The sequence below is a fragment of the Gekko japonicus genome, unplaced genomic scaffold (assembly GCF_001447785.1).
Source record: "Gekko japonicus isolate JY-2015 unplaced genomic scaffold, Gekko_japonicus_V1.1 scaffold388, whole genome shotgun sequence".
Lineage (NCBI taxonomy): Eukaryota > Metazoa > Chordata > Lepidosauria > Squamata > Gekkonidae > Gekko > Gekko japonicus.
The window spans coordinates 763,126-784,414 of NW_015162490.1; the positions used below are offsets into that span (position 1 = coordinate 763,126).

At 45.7% G+C, this 21,289-nt stretch overlaps 1 protein-coding gene across 1 annotated transcript in view; it reads right to left on the minus strand.

Annotated features, from left to right (window-relative positions):
* CFAP61 (cilia and flagella associated protein 61) overlaps positions 1 to 21,289 on the minus strand; it is a 213,237-nt gene that overhangs the window by 183,669 nt on the left and 8,279 nt on the right. The window contains exons 5-7 of the mRNA XM_015405997.1: positions 14,458 to 14,584; positions 6,377 to 6,509; positions 798 to 948 (exon numbers count right to left, since the gene is read on the minus strand). Of these exons, the coding sequence (XP_015261483.1) occupies positions 798 to 948; positions 6,377 to 6,509; positions 14,458 to 14,584 (411 nt within the window). The remainder of the gene's footprint in view (positions 1 to 797; positions 949 to 6,376; positions 6,510 to 14,457; positions 14,585 to 21,289) is intronic.

Consider the following 21,289-nt stretch of genomic DNA (forward strand, 5'->3'; position numbering starts at 1 on the left):
GTAAAGGTTCCCTTACTCGAAAGCCAGTCAAGTCTGACTCTAGGGTTGCGGTGCTCATCTCCGTTTCCAAGCCGAAGAGCCAGCGCTGTCTGAAGACGTTTCCGTGGTCATGTGGCCGGCTTGACTAAACACCAAGGCGCACGGAACGCTGTTCCCTTCCCACCGAAGGGGTACCTATTTATCTACTTGCAATGTCTTGCTTTCGAACTGCTAGGTTGGCAGGAGCTGGAACTAGAGACGGGAGCTCACTCCGTCATGCGGCACACCCGGGTCTCGAACTGCTGAACTACCGACCTTCCACAGCCTGCAGTTCAGCGTCTTAACCCCTTGAGCCACCGCAGCTCCTCAGGTAGTGAAGGGCAGGGTATAAATCCAATCTCTTCCTTCTCCCCCCCAGCTCTACCCTTTTTGGCACTGGCGTATGGTGGGAACTGTGATTTTAGGGACTTCAGTTTTTTTGCTGCCTCAGAGTTTGTAGAGATGTAGTGGTGGAAAGTGTTACCAAGTTACAGCCGACTTCCGGTGACCCCTTAGGGTTTTCAAGGCAAGAGACATGCAGAGGTGGTTTGCCATTGCCTGCCCCTGGCGTAGTGACCTTGGACTTCCTTGGTGGTCTTCCGTCTGAGTACCGACCAGGGCCGACCCTGCTTAGCTTTCCAAAAGCTGACCAAAGCGGGCTAGCCCGGGCCATCCAAGTTAGATCCAGGACGTAAATGTTTTAAATAAAGAAAAAATATATAACAAAGCCCAAATCAAGGCACGGGCTCTAGAGCTTACAAACATTTTGGTATTTTCACCTATGTCACTTCGCTCCTGTGGGAGCTTCAGGACGTCGTCTGAGTGCGGTTTGCAGAGTCCGTGGAAAGGACCCAAGTCGAAGCAGTCGTGAAGCAATTCTATGTTCACTTTGGAGCACACGCTCATGAAGCCCACCGCCTTGCCCTCCTCCTGAAAATATCAAAACAAAAAGGGGGTTACTTTCTGTTGGGGTTTTAAAAATTGTAATTCAGCAGAGATAAAATAGCTTAGCAATGCCAGAGTAAAATAATTAAGACTCAGAGTCCATGTGTGTTTAAAATAGAAAGTTTTTACTACATTCTACCATAGGGAAGGGTAACTGGGATGAAAATAACAACAGAGCTAATCAGCTACATCTTTACACTACAACGGCTAGACTAGAAGAGCTAGCAATGGCTTCTCTTTCTTCTTCTTCAGAACAGAAACACAAAGACGGGAAGAGGAGCCATAAAATGCTAAAACACTTTGACACTATCACTCCAATCAAACTCCTAGATCAGGCAGAAGTTTCCCGGGCTTGTAGTCCTAAACTAGCATTGGCTAAATGAAACATGTGATTTCCTGTGAGCAACACAAACAAACATTTAACCCCATATATACTGAAGTGTTTTTAACATGTAATACCCAACACTTTCTCATGAAAAGGCAGAATCTCAAAGGCTACATTTGGAAGGATAAACAGGGGGTGCAGCAATGCCTTAAAGACCGAAAAAGATTTCATTCCAGCAGAACCTTTCACGGACTACAGCCCACTTTCTCTAAACTCCTATATGTTTTTCCTGCAACATACTAGCACGGCTACCCCTCTGGACTGGTTAGGAGAGACCCCGTCTGCCAGCGAATCCAGTCCTGTCCTAAGGCACCCGACACTGTATAATACAGAAAAGAGCAAGAGTCCAGGAGCACCTTAAAGACTAACAAAATTTGTGGCAGGGGAGGAGCTTTCCCCTTTTCGTGACTCACGAAAGCTCATGCCCTGCCACGGGTTTTTTTTTAGCGTTTAAGGTGCTATCGGACTCTGGCTCTTTTCCGCTGCTACAGATCTCCTGACGATGCCAGGCCCCAAGGAGGCCAGGCTGGCTGCTACCAGGGCCAGAGCCTTCTCGGTGGCGGCTCCTACCTGGTGGAACGAGCTCCCGGAGGAGATCCGGGCCCTGCGGGACCTTGCACAGTTCCGCAGGGCCTGCAAGACGGAGCTCCTCCGCCAGGCGTTTGAGTAGGAGCCGCCACTACTGTACCACCACTATCTGGCCCTGGAAGAGAGAACGATAGCGTCATGTGGAACTGATGGCACTGATTGGGGTACCATCTTTAAGTCGTCATCTCTATGGAAGATCATTTCGGAACATCTAGAGCACTTAATAATGTTGTAATATTGTAGTAATGATTTTAAATGGTTTTAATGTGTTTTATGTGTCGGCTTATGCCTATCTGTGAGCCGCCCTGAGCCCGCGTTGCGGGGAGGGCGGGCTATAAATGGAATTTATAAATTATAAATAAATAAAAATAGACTAAAATGGCCACCCAGCTTGATCGATGTAATATAGTTTAGGCATCTCTGGCAGATAACTACCAAGAAACATCATGGTTTCTGGTAACTTGTGATTTCAATTGGCACATACAAAAAGCACAGCAGTGGGGAGATTTCTCCATGCTGTAAGCACTGATATAAACTGTCTTGACAAATAGTACTTGACAAAAATAGACTCACTAAGTTTCCTCATGGTCTTAAAGAAGTGTTTGTTAAAGGACTAGGTTGACATAGATGCCTAATGGCGCATCATTAAAAAATAATAAATACATATAGTTCTCCCCTGCCCCCACCACCGACTGTTTATTTGCTTAGCTGAACAAAGATGGAGCCCTGCAGTTGCCTGGCGCCAACATCGTTTTAGGCCCAAGGCTCAGCACAGCCTGATTAAACAATCTATCTGCCATATGTGCAAAATAAGAAGTTGCCAGCTTCATTCTCTTGCAGGGCAAACTGACATCTATCTCAGGCCACATGGCAGCATTTTACCACTCCACGGTGGCGCTGATGAAGGCACGACACAGCGAATGGCATCGTCTGAAGACTGAAGCGATAACTCTCCAATGGGGCTGCCATGTTTGTAAAGGAAGCTAACTTCAAACAACGGTGTTACTGTGCTGACTGTTTCCAACTTTAAATAACATAATAATCTGCAGCGGTTTCCTTCCCTTTTTTGGATCGATGATTGCCTCCCACTCTTTGAATGTCTATGCTTGAATGTCTGTCTATGTTTGTAGCTGCTATCACTTCCTGTGGTAGTGAGTTCCCTGTGTTAATTGCTTCATCATCCAAAGAGTAATTAACATGTGAAATTCACTGCCCCAGGAAGTGGGGGCAGCTACAAGCATAGACAGTTTCAAGAGGGAATTGGATAAATTTATGGAGCATAGTTCCATCAGTGGCTATTAGCCACAAGGTATAGATAGAACACTATGTCTGGGGCAGTGATGCTCTGTATTCTTGGTACTCGGGGGGCAACAGTGGGAGGGCTTCTGGAGTTCTGGCCCCGTGGTGGACCTTCTGATGACATCTGGGTTTTGGCCACTGTGTAACCTAGAGTGTTGGACTGGATGGGCCATTGACTCGATCTAGCACGGCTTCTCTTATGTTCCTAATGACAAAAAAAGTGATAGCTCACCCACCCTAGGATTTGAAAACGTTAGGATTTCTCTGCTTTCAAATCCAAAGAAGTAATTTATGGATCACAGTGACCTGCCATGATTAACAGACTAATATTTCTAACCTATGTATACACACGGGGTGGTTTCTAACCTACCCTTTCTTACATAGGGAGATTTCATAACACTATAGTACTGCTTCATTAATCATTATGCTTTCTGATAATTAGACGGTTCCTACTCCCCGTAGCAGCAGAGCAAAAATATAAAGCTTCACCACGAGGGAAGCCCCACGACTAACTCCTCTTCCCAGGCCACTCTTAGAAAAGATAGAAAGGGAAAAATAAGTTCCCATTAATGGAATCCACTGAAGAGACCCTGATGCAGTCACTGCTGTGACTCTAAATGCATAAAAGAGAAAATTTGCAATTCTACCCATAAGCAGGCAAGCAGACCCTAATTTGCTTGGGCACAGAAATGTTTTTGTTTTGATCCCCTGAAAGCCACCCTGGGATGCGTGCACAGGGATAACGAAGAATATTGGGCTGATGGATGAGGTGCCATGGTACCCACCCTTCTTTGTGTGCCTGCAAAATAAATAAATTATGCGAACATTTTGCCACACTTAAATGCATACTGTCCTTCCTTCGCCCTCTCAGGAAAAATGCATTATTATGAAACTGCTCTACAATTAAAGCATCTACTTCTGTACCAAACTAGATAGCCAAATTGTAACAATCTAGAACTTAGCCAAGGCACAGGCATTTTGACGGCCAGAAAGATGTATGCTGTGTCAAGTTAAACCAGTATGGAAATTCATGTGGGTGTTTGTACGGTCTCCGAGCACAGGTCCTCACATTCAACAGAAGAAGGGATGGCAGGGAGCCTCCCCAGTCCCAAGTAGAGTTGTTTGTTTGTTTATTAGATTTATACCCCGTCCTCCCCGCCAAAGCAGGCTCAGCGTTGATCACTGCTATTAGGGCTCACTAAGATGATACCACTCTAATGGCAGAAAGTGAAGAGGACCTAAAGAGCCTCTTGCTCAGGGTAAAAGAGGAGAGCGCAAAAGTGGGCTTGAAGCTCAACATCAAAAAAACGAAGATCATGGCATCCGGCCCCATCACTCCTTGGCAAATAGAAGGGGAAGTCGTGGAAGTAGTGACAGACTTCACGTTCCTGGGAGCCCAGATCACCACAGACTGTGACAGCAGCCATGAAATTAAAAGACGCCTGCTCCTTGGGAGGAAAGCGATGGCGAACCTAAACAGCATGATAAAAAGTAGAGACGTCACCCTGCCCACAAAAGTCCGCATGGTCAAAGCAATGGTATTCCCAGTAGTCATGTATGGCTGCGAGAGTTGGACTATAAGGAAGGCCGAGCGCCGAAGAATAGATTATTTTGAACTATGGTGCTGGAGAAGACTCGTGAGAGTCCCTTGGACTGCAAGGAGATCAAATCAGTCAATCCTAAAAGAAATCAACTCTGACTGTTCCCTGGAAGGCCAGATAATGAAACTGAAGCTCAAATACTTTGGCCACCAAATGAGAAGGGAGCACTCACTGGAGAAGACCCTGATGCTGGGAAAGACTGAAGGTCAAAGAAGACGGGGACGGCAAAGGATGAGATGGTTAGACAGTGTCACAGATGCAACGAACATGAAGTTGAGCCAACTTCAGAGGACGGCGGAAGACAGGAAGGCCTGGCGGGATCTGGTCCATGGGGTCGCGAAGAGTCGGACTCGACTGTGCAACTGAACAACAACAAAGGTGCCAGGAATAGGGAAGGTGTTACATCCCATTAGTCATTTTAGCTGCCAATGCTATAGCATCTTTTTTTTTTTTTTGGTCGGAGGGGATATGTCCGTAGTCAAAGGCAACTCTTTCTATTCCGGTGTCAATCCTGTATGTGACATGCAGTCATCAGCCATCATGATGTCATCACCCAACTGCCCTCAAAAGCAACAGGGTGCCACTGTACCACCCTCATTGTCACCCAAACCTTGCAAACCAGTTCCGGATTAACCTTTGCTACTTCACTGGGGTCAAATACAGCTAATCATGCCACTTGACTCCCCAGCAGACTCACCATTAGATACAGCATCCTCTACAACGTTAAAATATTTATCCACTTATTTGAGTACTGTGTGGAGACACCCTCTCAAACAGTCTTTGAATGTCCCCACCTGAACAGACAGGTGGCCAGTTGTTCATTTCCAGGATGCCCTTCCAGCACAAGTGGTTGGCCACTGGGAGAAACAGGAAAGTAGGCTAGATGGACCACGGATCTGATCTAGCAGGGGTTTTCTTATGTTCTCAAGGCTGAACAGTGAAGCACAGTTAGATGAAAACAGAAATTGTGTTCAGTCATAAATTGTGGTCAAAGCAATGGTATTCCCAGTAGTCATGTATGGCTGCGAGAGTTGGACTATAAGGAAGGCCGAGCGCCGAAGAATAGATTCTTTTGAACTATGGTGCTGGAGAAGACTCTTGAGAGTCCCTTGGACTGCAAGAAGATCAAATCCGTCAATCCTAAAAGAAATCAACCCTGACTGTTCCCTGGAAGGCCAGATAATGAAACTGAAGCTCAAAGACTTTGGCCACCAAATGAGAAGGGAGAACTCACTGGAGAAGACCCTGATGCTGGGAAAGATTGAAGGTCAAAGAAGATGGGGACGGCAAAGGATGAGATGGTTAGACAGTGTCATAGATGCAACGAATATGAAATTGAGTAAACTTCAGAGGACGGCGGAAGACAGGAAAGCCTGGCGGGAGCTGGTCCATGGGGTCGCGAAGAGTCGGATTCGACTGTGCGACTGAACAACAACAAAGGTGCCAGGAATAATTCCAGGTCACTTCCCCGCCTTACGCGTGGAGATATTGTGGGCCTCATAAAACGCAAAACAGTGTCAAGTCGGCATTCCCCTCTCACCTCACAAACCACCGCAACGTTCTCGTCATCTTGTGCTTCTATTAGTTCAGCGAGGAAGTATTCACCATACGTTTCTCTCAGAGTATCATTCTGACTTGTGAAGAGAGGAGTGAGGTCATCATGGTCTTCTACCCTAAAACAAAAACAGAAAAGATAATGTCCTTCAGACTTAATAGGGTCTGGAACTAATCAGCAGACTGCATCCACTGATCCTGTTCCACTAGAGGAAGCACTCACATCCTAAGTCAGAGAAGGCTCCTTCCACCAGAGGAAAGTGCTTTCACTACCAGAATGGATTCAAGGGATCCTAAATGTTGTATCCTAGGGCAGCCCTGTAGCTAGGGATTTTGGGGGAAGGGGGCCTGGGGGGGGCTCAGCTAATTAAATCAAAGTTAATCAAATTCATTCAATTTGGGACTGGCCCGGGAGACAGGGCCCCCGGAGGAAATGCTAGGGGGCCAGGCCCTGCGTTAGCTACAGGCCTGTCCTAGGGTCAGTTTCAGCCAGAGCATGGGTGCTGATTCCCCTGCCCTACTGCAGACCCCCCCACTGTCCCCAGTGCTATTTCCAGGAGCGGTTTTTTGGGGGGAGATGGGAAGGCAGGAAAGTCCCATTCTAGGAGCTCCATTCTCCTCACAGTTCTCACCCGATCCCACTGCGTACTTGGCTTCAGGGAGCACAGGCACGGCTATAAGCTGAAGACATCTCATCAACTTTACTGTTCGTTCACCCACTAATCACTGCCAGCATTTTAATTAACAGATTCATTCACTGCCTCCATCAAAACATAATTTTAATTAAAATCATAATTTGTTCATTCTCACTCTCGCACTAGGATGTAAGGGGGGTGGGGAGCTGTTAAGAACTGGAAATATTTTGGACTGATGATATATGATTGTCAGGCAGCCCTGTCATGGGTCTGGAATGTGGAGGGGTGCCCTCCCGTTTTCTGTCTCAGCTCTCCCTGGCTCACCAACTGTATGTTATCATATGCTTGACCTTGTAGATGTTCCAGCTGCAGTATTATTCAGCTGGGAAAGCTAACGGCTTTTGCTTTGCCTGCCTGCTTTGCCCGCGCGCGCGAAATGTATCCATTGGCTATGCTTACCAGGGGGAATGTTTGATTCTAGTATAAGTCAGAGGCCCTAGTATTGTCGGCCATTCCTGACACAAGCTGTACATGTGTCTTCAGTTCTGGATTTACCAATAAACAGTTCTCTTCTCATGAAGCCGTGTTGAGTAACCTAACTAAGGACCCTGACAATGATTGCCAACTGGCTAGAGGAAATAAATGTCCCACCCTTTTAACAGAGGCTTAATGGGTGTTATTTAACAAACCGTGTTGTGAAAAGCTTCAGCTGCCCATTTCCACAGGTTAGACCTCTGTTAAAGGGACAAGACATTTTTCTCCAGCCCTGCTCAGAAACAGGGTATAACCTATTTGATAATTAACATGCTCACAGACTCCAGTTCCAACTAGAAGAAAGGATGTATACTAGTTTGGTGTAGTGGTTAAATTCGCAGACTCTAATCTGGGAGAACCGGGTTTTGATTCCTCACTCCTCCACTTGCAGCAGCTGGATGACCTGGGTAAGCCATAGTTCTGTCAGAGCTGTTCTCTCAGAGCGTTCTCTCAGCTCTCTCTCAGCCCCAACTCCCTCACAGGGTGTCTGTTGTGGGGAGGGGGAAGGGAAAGGAGTTTGTAAACCGCTCTGAGACTCCAAGTGAAGGGCGGGGTATACATCCAAACTCTTCTCTTCTTCTTCTTCTAGTTGTTAGAGTGACAGGCTATGATCTGGGAGAACTCTATGTTCGAACCTCCACACTGCCACAGGAACTCACACTCTCTCATCCTAACCAACCTCACAGATTTGAGGATAAAATGGAAGAGAGGAGAAAGATGTAAGCCATTTTGGGCCCCACTGGGGAGAAAGGTGAGGGATAAATGAAGTAAATAAAAATGTTCCTATCCACACCCCCCCAGCCAGTTCCTCCTGTGGTTATAACCAGGGGTCATTTCGTAGAAAAAGAGGTGCAGGAGCTCATTAGCATAACTCATTAGCATAACTTATTTGCATATGCCACACCCCCTGACATCACCGGAAGTGTGTCAGAAGGCGACACCCACCACTCAGGCTCCACTGGACTGTTTTGGATGGCTAGCTATGGGGGGGACACGTGCAGATCCTCATGCTCCTCGTGGCCCAGGGCTGCTGGGAGCAGGGGGCGGGGCTTGTTGCATGTGCCCGCCCCCTGGGCTCTTTACTGCCAGAGCTCCGCTCCTGTGCGCTCCTGCAGGAAATGACCCCTGGTTATAACTAGACATCTCACACTGTGAAGACCTAAGATCCAGTTTATACATTCAGCTGAATCAAGTTTTTCTGAGCTAAACCACTTCAAACTGTGGCTGGGGGTTTACATGGCTTGAACATGAACCACAAATAAAACCCCTCTGAACGCAGAAATACAGCATGAAGCTGAGAAAACTGAACCCTTCTCCTTATGACTTTTCTCCATTCAGACAAGCTATATACGGAGAGCATTTCAGCAGGTAAACTTTACTTGTAACTGGCACATGCCACTGGGGAAAAGAGACTCTCTTTCACTGCCAGATAAAGGGAGAAGGAGAGTGAAATGAGCAGAGCAGGTGGGGGAGCACAGGAAGGAAGGGGGTACCCCGTACCCCAACCCTCAGCAGCCCCCATCAAACTGACTTGCCAGCAGCATATGTTTCACTAAATTGAATGCAGGGAAGCAAGCCAAGAAATACAGACAGACACCGTTCTATCCTTGTGGTAAGCAGAATACTTCTGGCTGTTCCTTAATGTATTCCTGTCATCAAGGAGATTTCCATGTGCAAGGACAAGGTTTGTGACAAGGCCTAGGGTGACCTCTAGTGGTCCCGGAACAAGCACATTCCTTCTTTTCCACTACTCTCGAATATTCATTTTACTGCTTGCCAACATGCATAAACGTAACATAACTCAACAGGCTGTCCATTACAGAAACCTTTTAGAAGACAGACTCTGCGAAACACATCAAGCCTTTACAGCGCAATCCTGAGCAGAGTTACACCCCTCTAAAGCCCACTGGCTTCAACGGACTTGGAAGGGGGCAGGGGTCATTTCCTGCGGGAGCACACAGGAGCAGAGCTCCGGCAGTAAGGAGCCCAGGGGGTGGGCACATGCAACAAGCCCCGCCCCCTGCTCCCAGCAGCCCTCAGTCAGGCCACGCAGAGCAAGAAGCAGCCAGGTAAATTGCAGAGCCCCCCCCCCTGGCCCGCCTTCAGGTACAAGCTCTCCCTCCTCTGTGAGGGCAGATCTGCACGTTCCCCCCCCCCAATAGCTAGCAATCCAAAACAGTCCAGTGGCGCCTGAGCGGTGGGTGTTGCCTTCTGACACACTTCCGGTGATGTCAGGGGGTGTGGCATATGCAAATAAGTTGTGCTAATGAGTTATGCTAATGAGCTCCTGCACCGCTTTTTCTACTAAATGACCCCTGGAAGGGGGGCAACTGTAGACTTGCACATCTCAATGAGGCGCACCAGGAATCACTTTGTTTTCAAGAGACCTCCGAATAAATCTGATTAAATCACCTCCAGCAATGGGCAAAAAAACGTTTAGATGCTATTGCAGAAAGGCGGAGAAACCGTCAGCTTCGCCAAAACAAATTCTGCGTTGAGCAGATGGGTACTATCGTATGATGAAAGAGCTCAAATTACTTTGGAGACAATGTAATCATTTGTAGCAGGCTGTGGCTGTTTTCATGCACAATGAATCAATTCCTGGAAGGGAGATCTGTGCTGAAAAGAATGAGGCTGTTCTGTACGCCGGTTTTTTTAGACAACCCTGTCAGAACAAGATTGGTCACCACCATAAAATCAAGCTTGACTCCACGACAAATAATGGTGCCTTGCCCTTCAAACGTTTGTCGTAACCAAAAGGAAGGTAACTTCAAAGGAAGTGAGGGTTAATTTGGGATGCCAGCCTCCAGGTGGGACCTGGGGATCCCCTGGAATTACAGCTCATCTCCAGACTGCAGAGATCAGTTACCCTGGAGAAAATGAATGCTTTGGAGGGTGGACTCTGCGGTACTGTGCCCCACTGAGGTCCCTGTCCTCCCCAGGCTCCACCCCCAAATCTACAGCAGTTTCCCCACCTAGATCTGGCAACCTTAAGAAAGTATTGTGCAGAAACTTGTGCTAGTACAGATGGTTGGAAAAGAGCGAGAGGTCAGTGGTACGCCGAAAACATGTTCCCTGTACCCAATTTCTTGCTTTCGAACTGCTAGGTTGGCAGGAGCTGGAACTAGAGATGGGAGCTCACTCCGTCATGCGGCACACTCGGGTCTCGAACTGCTGAACTACCGACCTTCCACAGCCTGCAGTTCAGCATCTTAACCACTTGATATGGATATTGGCACGGATATAATTATTGATTGACAGGTCACTACTATACATGATTACTAAACCACAAAGGGCAGCAACCTTTGGAGACTGAGGTAATGGACTCTGTAATGATGAGCGTGTTGAGTTATTCTACCCAGATTAAGAGAAATCCTGACCAATCCCCTCTTTTGTGATGGCCACAAGGACAAATGGCCACAAGGGGATTAAAAAAATAATAATGGAGGAGGTCCATCAGTGGCTACTAGCGAGGTGTCTAAAGGGAACCTCCATGCTTAGAAGTAGAAAACCTCTGAATACGAGTGCTGGAAGGCAACATTGGGGTAAGGCCTTAGTCTCTAAGCCCTGCTGTTAGCCCTCCCTACTAACTGATTAGCCACTGTGTGAGAGAGTATGCTGGACTAGATGGGCCACCAGTTTAATTCAGCAGGGCTCTTCTTATGGTCAAGCACAAAACAGCATGATTGTCCTCCAGTGCTTCAACAACAAGCCCCCCTGCACTGTTGTAGCTTTGTGCGATACTGGTATTATTTGCACACATACATACGATAAGGTGTAAAAAGAATAAAAGCATGGATCAAAACTGGAACATCTAAAATGCAACAACAACAATCCATTCATTGCACAGAGATGGCACAAAGCCCAGCTGTATTATCTGCTCTCCCGCCTCGCCATGTCGTAACTGGATGCAACAATAGACCTTACATTTCTGGTTATAAAATAAATGTGCTTTGAAGTGCTTGAGAGGTAATACAAGGCACGGTAAAACCTTGGGAAAGGTGAGTTTGCAGCAGAAATATCAAGGCAGACAAAAGACTTTCTAAATCTATAGTATTTCTGAGAGTGGCAACATGGACTATGCTTGAAAATCTTTGCTTGAGGTACCTATACCCAGGACAACCCCTCCCACACACACAAGTGATGCTGTTTCGTGTTAAGAGATGTCACAATCAAACATCTGCGTTCAGACAGGTGAACAGCTGGCATCTCACAACACTGCAACCCAACACAATGAGCTGCATGAGCAAAGCTAACCACAACCTCATGTGACTGCAGTGGCAAAAAGTCATTGTGTAAACAGAGAATGTTCAGTGAATATTCATGTTGTCAGGCAGGTGCAGAGGCTGAAAAGATACACGTTTCCATGACGGCGGCTATGAATACTGCACACCCTGAAAGAAGTGAATGTGGGGGGACCAGCAAACTTTCAGAGTTATCTGAATGATAACTCAGACTTGCTGGTGGAGAAACAGGCTGGTGCTGCTGCTGCTACTGCTTGGAGTGCCTTTCCCAGCCACATCTTGCTTGTAAACTGGCTCCCTTGTAAGCGGAGAGCCAGTTTGGTGTAGTGGTTAAGTGCGCGGACTCTAATCTGGGAGAACCAGGTTTGATTCCCCACTCCTCCACTTGCAGCTGCTGGATGACCTTGGGCAAGCCATAGTTCTGTCAGAGCTGTTCTCTCAAGGACAGTTCTGGGAAGAGCTCTCTCAGCCCCACCCACCTCACAGGGTGTTTGTTGTGGGGAGGGGAAGGGAAAGGAGTTGGTAAGCCGCTCTGAGACTCCGAGTGAAGGGCGGGGTATAAATCCAATCTCCTCCTCCTCTTCCCTATTTAGAGTCTGATGACCTTGTCATTAGATCCATGACACTGTCACTCTCCAGATTAGGCTGCTGTGTCAGGTTCCATGCTGAAGATGACTTGGAAGTTACACTGGGCACAAAATGACACTGTAGGACATTAAGAGCGGAATGGCATCAAGCTTTGACTACATCCATAATGAGTTCATGATCAACAGCGACATGTTCACTGCAGAACATTATTTCGACTCCTAAACAACATGCTGAGCAATAGAACTTTCTGAGTCAGTCAATCAGCAAGCAGAAGAAACTGAATAACAGTCTGCCCCAGGGCTCGGTCCTCACTCCAGTTCTTTTCAATCAATACATCTCTGATGTTCCCAAGACAATATCCAGGAAGTTTGCTTTATGCCAATAACATCGCAGTTGCAGTAATCATACCTATTGAACCACATCTCCTAATATATGCCCATGTGCAACTGTGGTCCTCAGGTGAACTCTCTTCACAACACCTTCCCTAGTTGACCCATTCTGCGACAGCTAGAATCTTCTCCCTGGGACCTCAGGACTTACTCCCATAGGAACCTGCCCAGTCACTACGATCATCTTCTGAGACGTTGCTTCATGTAGACTTTGTGAGGGTTCAATAACGACACACCACAACGGATTTCTTGAAGCTACTGATCAGCTCTGTCTCTCTGTCCCAACTTCCTCCTCTGACAGGCTGTCAGCAATGTTTTTATTCAGAGGAAAAATCCAAGCTCACACATTGTACAGAGAAATCGTTACTCTTAGAAGCTTCTAACTAAGAATCACACTGTGTTCTTCTCACAGCCAATATTATCTTTGAATGTTGCAAAGCTTGTGCTCTCCGTAATTCATTGTGCTCTTAGAGTAATTTAGCAGACTCAAAAAACCTTGTGTATCTGCCAAGCCAATCTCCCGGCGGGGACTTGAGATCTCCTGGGTTTGCCTCACGGGAGTCTCTCGCCCCACAGCTTCAGGTGCCCCCACCTTCTGAGATCAAGTGGGTGGCAACCCAAGAGACGCCAAGCACCAAGACTGGAACATTCTCCTCAGGGATATTCGTCTGCCCCCTTCTATTACTGCGTTCCCTCAATGATTCCTTCTTCCTGCCCTATGTTGAAATCTGCATACGAATAGGGCAACCTGTTTTAACAGATGTTGTTTTATATTGTTTTAATTGTTTTGTATATGTTAATATTTATAATTATTTTTATATTGAATAATGATTGAGGCGGCGGACGTTCAACCATTCTGGCCTCCCCTGTTTACGGCCCCTCCCCCAGTGCCTGCTGACAATATTATTGGGCACTGGAGCACCTATATTCACCTGATATGAGGCATGGGTTTCGATGATATTGTTTATCATCCCGTTGATTGTTTTATTGCTTCTACTGTTTTATTGCTTCATTACATGTTGCAAGCAATCCTGAGCCCACGTGTGGGATAGGAAGGGGTATAAAATAAATGAATGAATGAATGAATGAATGAATGAATATGATGTCTTGATCTGTTTTGTGTTCCACTCTGAGCCAGCTTGCGGGGAGGGCAGAATATAAATTGAAATAAATAAATAAATAAAATGTTTTAATTAATGTTTCTGGGTTTTATATTAGTTCTTTTTTGTTTTAACTCTTTTTTATTATTTTTATGCTGCTGTTTTTACTTGTTAGCTACCTTGGAGGCCCAGATTAAGCTGAAAGGTGAGATATAAATCTTGTAAATAACAACAACTATAATAATAGGACTGGGCATTTTCCTCTGTGTGGCTGTTATCATGGAGCAGACTACCAAAATGGGAGGGGGGCAGGCACCTTTGCTTCCTGCTTTTTAGAAGGCATGCAAGAGTGTTCTCTTTCAGAGAGCTGTTTGTGCAAAGAGTAGGTTGTAAGTTCTGTTCTAATACATGTTTTGGTGGTAACTTTGTATATGGTTTTGTTTTTCTATTGCAACTTGTTGTTCATGAAAGCCATCTTCAGTCAAACGAGAAAGGCAGGATATAAATATTTTAAATAAATAAAGTTAGTTGGTTAAACTATCACAGTAAAAATCACGGAAGGGGGCAGAACTATTACCTGGCTTGGCGGATATAGAGCTGTGGACTATATCGATGCCTCTCACACATAAACAGGCTGTACTCCATATTCATGTCTGAATCTGATACCTTCTTCAGTGGCTTAAAAGCATCCACTAAGTCCGTACCTAGAAGATAATAAAACAATTCTGAAAATATTACAAGATCAAAATTGGTTACATGACAGGAAGTGAAGAGTAAGAATCAATGGACAGTTCTCACAATGGAGGGAAGTAAGCAGTGGGGTCCCACAAGGATTGGTGCAGGGGCTGGTACCAGTGTTCCCTCTAAGCTGAGTGAGTGTGAGCTAGCTCACAGTTTTTTAGCCTCCAGCTCACACAGTTTTGTCTTAGCTCAGGAAGGATGGCTCCAGAGCAAATTAATTTATGCAGTAGCCAAATCACTTGTTCACAACTTTAATGCCAGTAGCTCACAAGGTACAATTTTTGCTCGCAAGATACCACAGCTTAGAGGGAGCATTGGCTGGTACTATTTAATTTATTCAAAAATTATCTGGAATTAGGGGTGAGTAGTCTAGTGGCCAAGTCTGCAGATGACACAAAATTATTCAGGATGGTTACGGTTACCCTAAGCTCTAAGAGGAGCTGCGGTGGCTCAAGTGGTTAAGACGCTGAACTGCAGGCTGTGGGAGGTCGGAAGTTCAGCAGTTCGAGACCTGAGTGTGCCGCATGACGGAGTGAGCTCCCATCTCTAGTTCCAGCTCCTGCCAACCTAGCAGTTCGAAAGCAAGAAATTACAAGTGGATAAGTAGGTACCACTTTGGTGGGAAGGTAACAGCGTTCCGTGCGCCTTGGTGTTTAGTCATGCCGGCCACATGACCTCGGAAACGTCTTCGGACAGCGCTGGCTCTTCGGCTTGGAAACGGAGATGAGCACCGCAACCCTTGAGTTGGATTCGACTGGCTTTCGAGCAAGGGAGACCTTTACCTTTACCTTTAAGCTCTAAGAGGACCTCCACAAACTGGGTGGGTGGGCAACAGTATGGCAAATGAAATTCAGTGCTGGTAACTGTAAGGTGATACACACGGACAACCAATCCCAGCCTCAAGTACATGCTAATGGGGTTTTAACTTGCTGAGACTGAAAGGGAAAAGGCTCTTGGGGTCACATAAAGTGTCAACCCAGCGTGCTGCAGCAGTGAAAAAGGCAAACACTATGTTAGGGATTATTAGGAAAGGGATTGAAAAATAAAACGGCTGATATCATAATGCCCCTGTATAGATCTATTGGTGCGGCCTCATTTGGAATACTGTGGACAGTTCTGGTCATCGTATCTCAAAAAAAGGATATTGCAGAGCTGGAAGAAAGTACAGAGAAGGGCAACCAAGATGATTAGGAGGTTGGAGCATCTTCCCTAGGAGGAAAGGTAACAGCTGATAAACAGTTTTTCTCCCCCTCCCAAAATACTAGAACTCAAGGATACCCAATGAAGCTGACAGAGAGTAGATTCAGGACAGACAAAGGAAAATACTTATTTACAGAGAGAGTTATTAAAATGTGGAATTCACTGCCAGAACATGTAGTGAAGGTTACAGGAATAAACAGCTTTAAAAGGGGATTAGACAGATTCATGGAGGATGTCTATCAGTGGTTACTAGCCACTGTGACTGAAAGGAACCTCCGCATTCATAGGCACTAAATCTCTGAATACCAGAGCCAGGAGGCAACATCAGGGGAAGGTCTCAGCCTCTATGCCCCATTGCTGTCCCTCCAGAGGAACGGATTGGCCACTGTGTGAGACAGGATGGACTAGGTGGACCACTGGTCTGATCCAGCAGAGCTTTTCTTATCTTTTTATCTGCACTGAATCTGACGTTTCACCAGCAGCTGTGAATGGCATCCTCAGAGGTATAACACAGAAAGATGGAGTACTCTCTGTGTCAAGACCACAGCCATACAAGCCTAGGAAATCTATAACTAATGAACTCCAGTCATGAAAGCCTTCGACAACAAGAATTGCTTTTGCTTTTGGCACAAATATTACTGTAAATTTGGTATTTTAATTAAGAAGTGTTGTTATTCATTTAGAATAAAGATTCTGATACAGTGTAGAAAGGATGCTTCTTAATGAAGATTGGGGAAGGGACAACAATGTACATCACCCTGAACATTTTGAAGAACAGGTGGGATAAAAATGTATAGAGAGGGTGGACAGTATAAAGTTAGCATCCACCGCTCTTTTTTTAGCCACCCTAAAACAAAACCTAATAGCTGAGCTATTGGTAATTAGCCTTTTGTTTATCAGATTTCAAGACTGAGCTGGTAGTTTGAACATTAGCTTACAGTTTCAAAGACTTTTGACAACTATACATAGACATAACGTTCTATTATATATTATACCTATTGTCACATTTTGATCAAGTTCTTAAATTCTTTATTTTATTACGATGAAAGATCAGCCAACAGAAGGGCATGAACTAAACACAAATAAACATATAAAAACAATAAAAATTCTTAACTTAGGCACTAATTTTAGTAATGTAAGGCAGTTAATAAAAAGATAGAAGCATCTGTTTCCTTATCAGCTGAACCTAGGCACAAAACCTGGCCACCCTAACAGTGATTTCATTAAGGCAATCTAAAGGAGAGTATAAATTTTATCAGATCTGTTCAGAAACTTAGATAAAATAGGAGTAATATAAGGGAACAAAAATCCTTATAAAAGGAACAGTGAAGTAACGCATGTTCAACTGTTTCCAGGGCTTTCAGTTGGCAAAAACACAAACAGCGGGAACAAGGGACACCTAGATATATTTTGTTATTGTTCAGTCGCACAGTCGAGTCCGACTCTTCGCGACCCCATGGACCAGCTCCCGCCAGGCCTTCCTGTCTTCCGCCGTCCTCTGAAGTTGGCTCAATTTCATGTTCGTTGCATCTATGACACTGTCTAACCATCTCATCCTTTGCCGTCCCCGTCTTCTTTGACCTTCAATCTTTCCCAGCATCAGGGTCTTCTCCAGTGAGTGCTCCCTTCTCATTGGGTGGCCAAAGTATTTGCCTTGCAGCAAACGGGCCAAAGTACATCCTCTGCAGTATTTAGGAAATTCTAAGGTGCAGAGGTAATTTGGGGGGGGGGATTTTATTTTTTTTATAAAGTTTTTATTTTTGTTATAAACCTTATTTACATTCCATCTATACATTTATCTATACATTAGAGTCATTAATCATCAACTGAGTTTTCTATCCATACATACACCTTTGTCCATCTTTTATCATGTACCTTTTCATTCTTATTTTGTAGCCTCAGGCTCAAATCATCCATTTGCGCTAATTCTAACATTTTAAGTGCTAAATCTTCTCTTGAGGGTATTACATTACTTTTCCAGTTTTTTGCCAGAAGTAACCGCGCAGCAGTTAATATATATATATATATTTATATATGACAGCAGGTATTTTTCTTGCTGATTATATCCACTCGGAAGCATATTAAACAGATACGTTTCAGGTTTTAATGCTAAGTTGTTGTTTTTTTTTGGGGGGGGGATTCTGACTGTGATTCTGTGCTGCCAGATAAGAATGGATCCAGGTTCTATCAACTTGAAGGGCTATTTCACAGATTCTTTGTTTCTTTAGCTCCCAGGAACCCAAGATGGCACAGAGCTAGAGGAATAAGCCCAAAAAGACTGTAATTTCTTCTCAATGGCTTCAGTCCAGCCTGAACAAAAGTTATCTAAGAGAACTAAAGGAGAATTCAAGAGGGATCAAGTTTAACATGAACCAAAAGCTTGCCACTCGGTACCAACTGCGTGCCTCTAAAGGCACCATCCCCAACTCTGTTCTGAGGACAGCATTAGAAACACAGCTTGGGACAACAGATAAGGATCTAAGAAATTTAGATCGGATTGCTTGCAGGAAACAGAAGCCTTTACAGAAGCAGATCTGTGAGCCTACAAAAGCTGAGGTATCACCTTGCCCTGAAAGATTTTAATCATGTAAAGTCTATGTGAAAATCTCAGGGTGGCAGGTGCCACTCTTTAGGTGCTCTCAGTACCTTGGGTCATCTGAGCCCTTCACATACCAATCAACTGGAAGACTACACGTAAATACTTAAAGGTCTTCACCTGATCTATACCATGTCCATCAAGCTGTCATCTATGTTTAACATATCTCTTGGTAAAAACTAAGAGTTTAGTCTTTACCAGTTTGGTGTAGTGGTTAAGTGTGCTGTCATGATCTGGTAGGGTTGCCAAACCCCCCGATTTGCCAGGGGTCCCCCGTTTTTTGGGGGGTTCTACCCGCCGCCGGCCAGATGGCCAGCGGGGGAAGCCCCACCCCCAACACCCACAGCCACCCCTCTCTCTCCCTTTAAGTGTGTGGAACCCATGTTTCCTCCCAAGCCCAATCTCCGCTTGAGATCAGGCTTGCAGGGAAATGCCAGCTTTGTGCACTTAAAAGGGAAACCCCGGCTCCTTTAAGTGCAGGGAACTGCCATTTCTGGAGATCTGGCGCGCGGGCGGGGGGGCCCCCCAGCGGACGTCCCCAAAGTGACGTCATCACGTCGGGATGCCCCGCCCCCTCCAGGAACACCCCCAAAGTCCCCCGCTGGGGGTGGAAGATGGACTTGACAACCCTATGATCTGGGCTGTGCCACCAGAGGCCTACTAGGCCCAGGGAGCCTGGCTAGCAGTAGGTGAGGCTGGGCCTACAACTCCCAGAAGCCCCTGAGAGGTTTTGGAGCCAAAATTGACCAATAGGAAAAGAGGAGGGCTTGGAATAAGATGGAGCAGCAGGAAAAGCTGTTCTTCTTCCCAGAGGGCAGAGCCAGAAGGAAGACTGCTGCAGGGAAGAGACCCTCATCCTGAGAGAAGGGTGAGTAGTCTAGTACCATTTGGGATAGTGAGCTAGGGACAGTATATATTTAGACGCGTCAAGGCATTTGATTTCTTTTATTTTCACCCACTTACTGTTCTTATTCTGCACCTTGTTGTTTGACCTCCTATACAATAAACTATTTTCATTGTTCACTCTGCCTGGTCCTCACGCCTGTTATTCGGCCAAAAGGGAGGTCAGAAGGTCTTGGGAGGGTGCTCTGGGCCTTCTCAAGGGAGCCTGGTACCAGAGTGGTGGCAGCGTCAGGTGACACCGCATCTGAGCTGACATGTGCAGACTCTAATCTGGGAGAACTGGGTTTGATTCCCCACTCCTCCACTTGCAGCTGCTGGATGACCTTGGGCAAGCCATAGTTCTGACGAGCTATCCTTGAAAGAGCAGTTCTTGAGAGAGCTCTCTCATCCCCACCTACCTCGCAGGGTGTCTGTTGTGGGGAGGGGAAGGGAAAGGAGTTTGTAAGCCGCTCTGAGACTCCGAGTGAAGGGCGGGGTATAAATCCAATCTCCTCTTCCTCCTCTTCTTGTTTTAATAGATAATTGTTAACTGCTCCTTCTTACAGAATGCTGTAAGAGCACTTTGGGTGCTTTATGAGCCGTAGTTCGTAACTAGCTGTATCATCTGCCTATAATTATGTGGGAATCAATCTGTTCACTAATTTAGGTGGATGGAGTCTGAATGATACAAGACTTACATCATGGAGTTTATACAGAAATTAAACAGCAAAGGAACCAAAATATAATGCTGCTTCACACCCCTCTTGACAGTGACTCTATGGGATAAATGGTTACTATTAGAAAGTTGTTTTCGTGCAGCATGCAAATTTATCAATGATGTATTCCCCCACCAACACTACCATTTCTTGGTATAAAATATCAAACTAAAGCACTGACTGTTCAGGCTGTTCCGATATTTTGCTCAAGTTTTATATTTTGTATTTGCCCAATGTAATCTGAACAGCTTTAAAGTCTGCATTCATTTTTCTTATAATCCACCACTTAGCCCAATAAGCTTCATTGTACAAGAATTTCTGCCAATGTATTCCCACAAGCCTGCTGGTAATTTAGATGGATGTCAGGCAGATTTCTAGCACATTAACACTACCATTAATAAATGACAGCAATACTTACAACCAATGCTCCCTCTAAGCTGCAGAGTCTTGTGAGCAAAAATTCTACTTCGTGAGCTACCGGAATTAAAGTTGTGAGCGAGCAATTTGGCTACTGCATAAATTAGTCTGCTCTGGAGCCCTCCTTCCTGATCTAAGACAAAATGTGAGCCGGAGGCTAAAAAACTGTGAGTCAGCTCACACTAACTCAGCTTAGAGGGAACACTGCTTACAACCCGATTATGCATTAAGCGTGAGTACAGAGCAGTGGCTAAGAAAGTGAACTGAGAAATCCCCACTTAAAATTTCACCTCAGCTATGGATTCATTTCTCAGCCTGTGTTCCAAAACTGCTACATAGGGATAATGATCAAAGGATTATTGCAAGGATGACAACATGATACATGTGAAGTACTTTGTACATACAGGAAGCATTGTAAGAGAAGGGGCCGTGGCTCACTGGGAGAGCACCTGCTTGCCATGTAGAAGGTGCCAGGTTTAATTCCTGGCATCAACCGATGGCAAAGACCTCAACCAGAGACCGTGGAGAACCACCGGCAGTCAGAGCAGACGAGACTGACATATGAAGCTGCCTTATACTGAGTTTGGCCACTGGTCCATCAAGGTCAGTATAGCCTGCTGTGACTGGCAGCAGCTCTCCAGGGTCTCAGGCTGAGGCCTTTCCTATTTATTTTATTTATTTGTGCTTTCGGCTTGTATCCCGCTCGAACCCCGAGGGGTCTCTGAGCGAATTACACAATTATTTGTTCCCTAACTAAGGCCACAATCATGAGGGGGGGTGGCTTCCTACCAGCACCTCTTGCTGATGTTTGGCCTTCTTTGGCGGCCTCAGATGTTGGCGCTCTCCTTCCGTGTCCC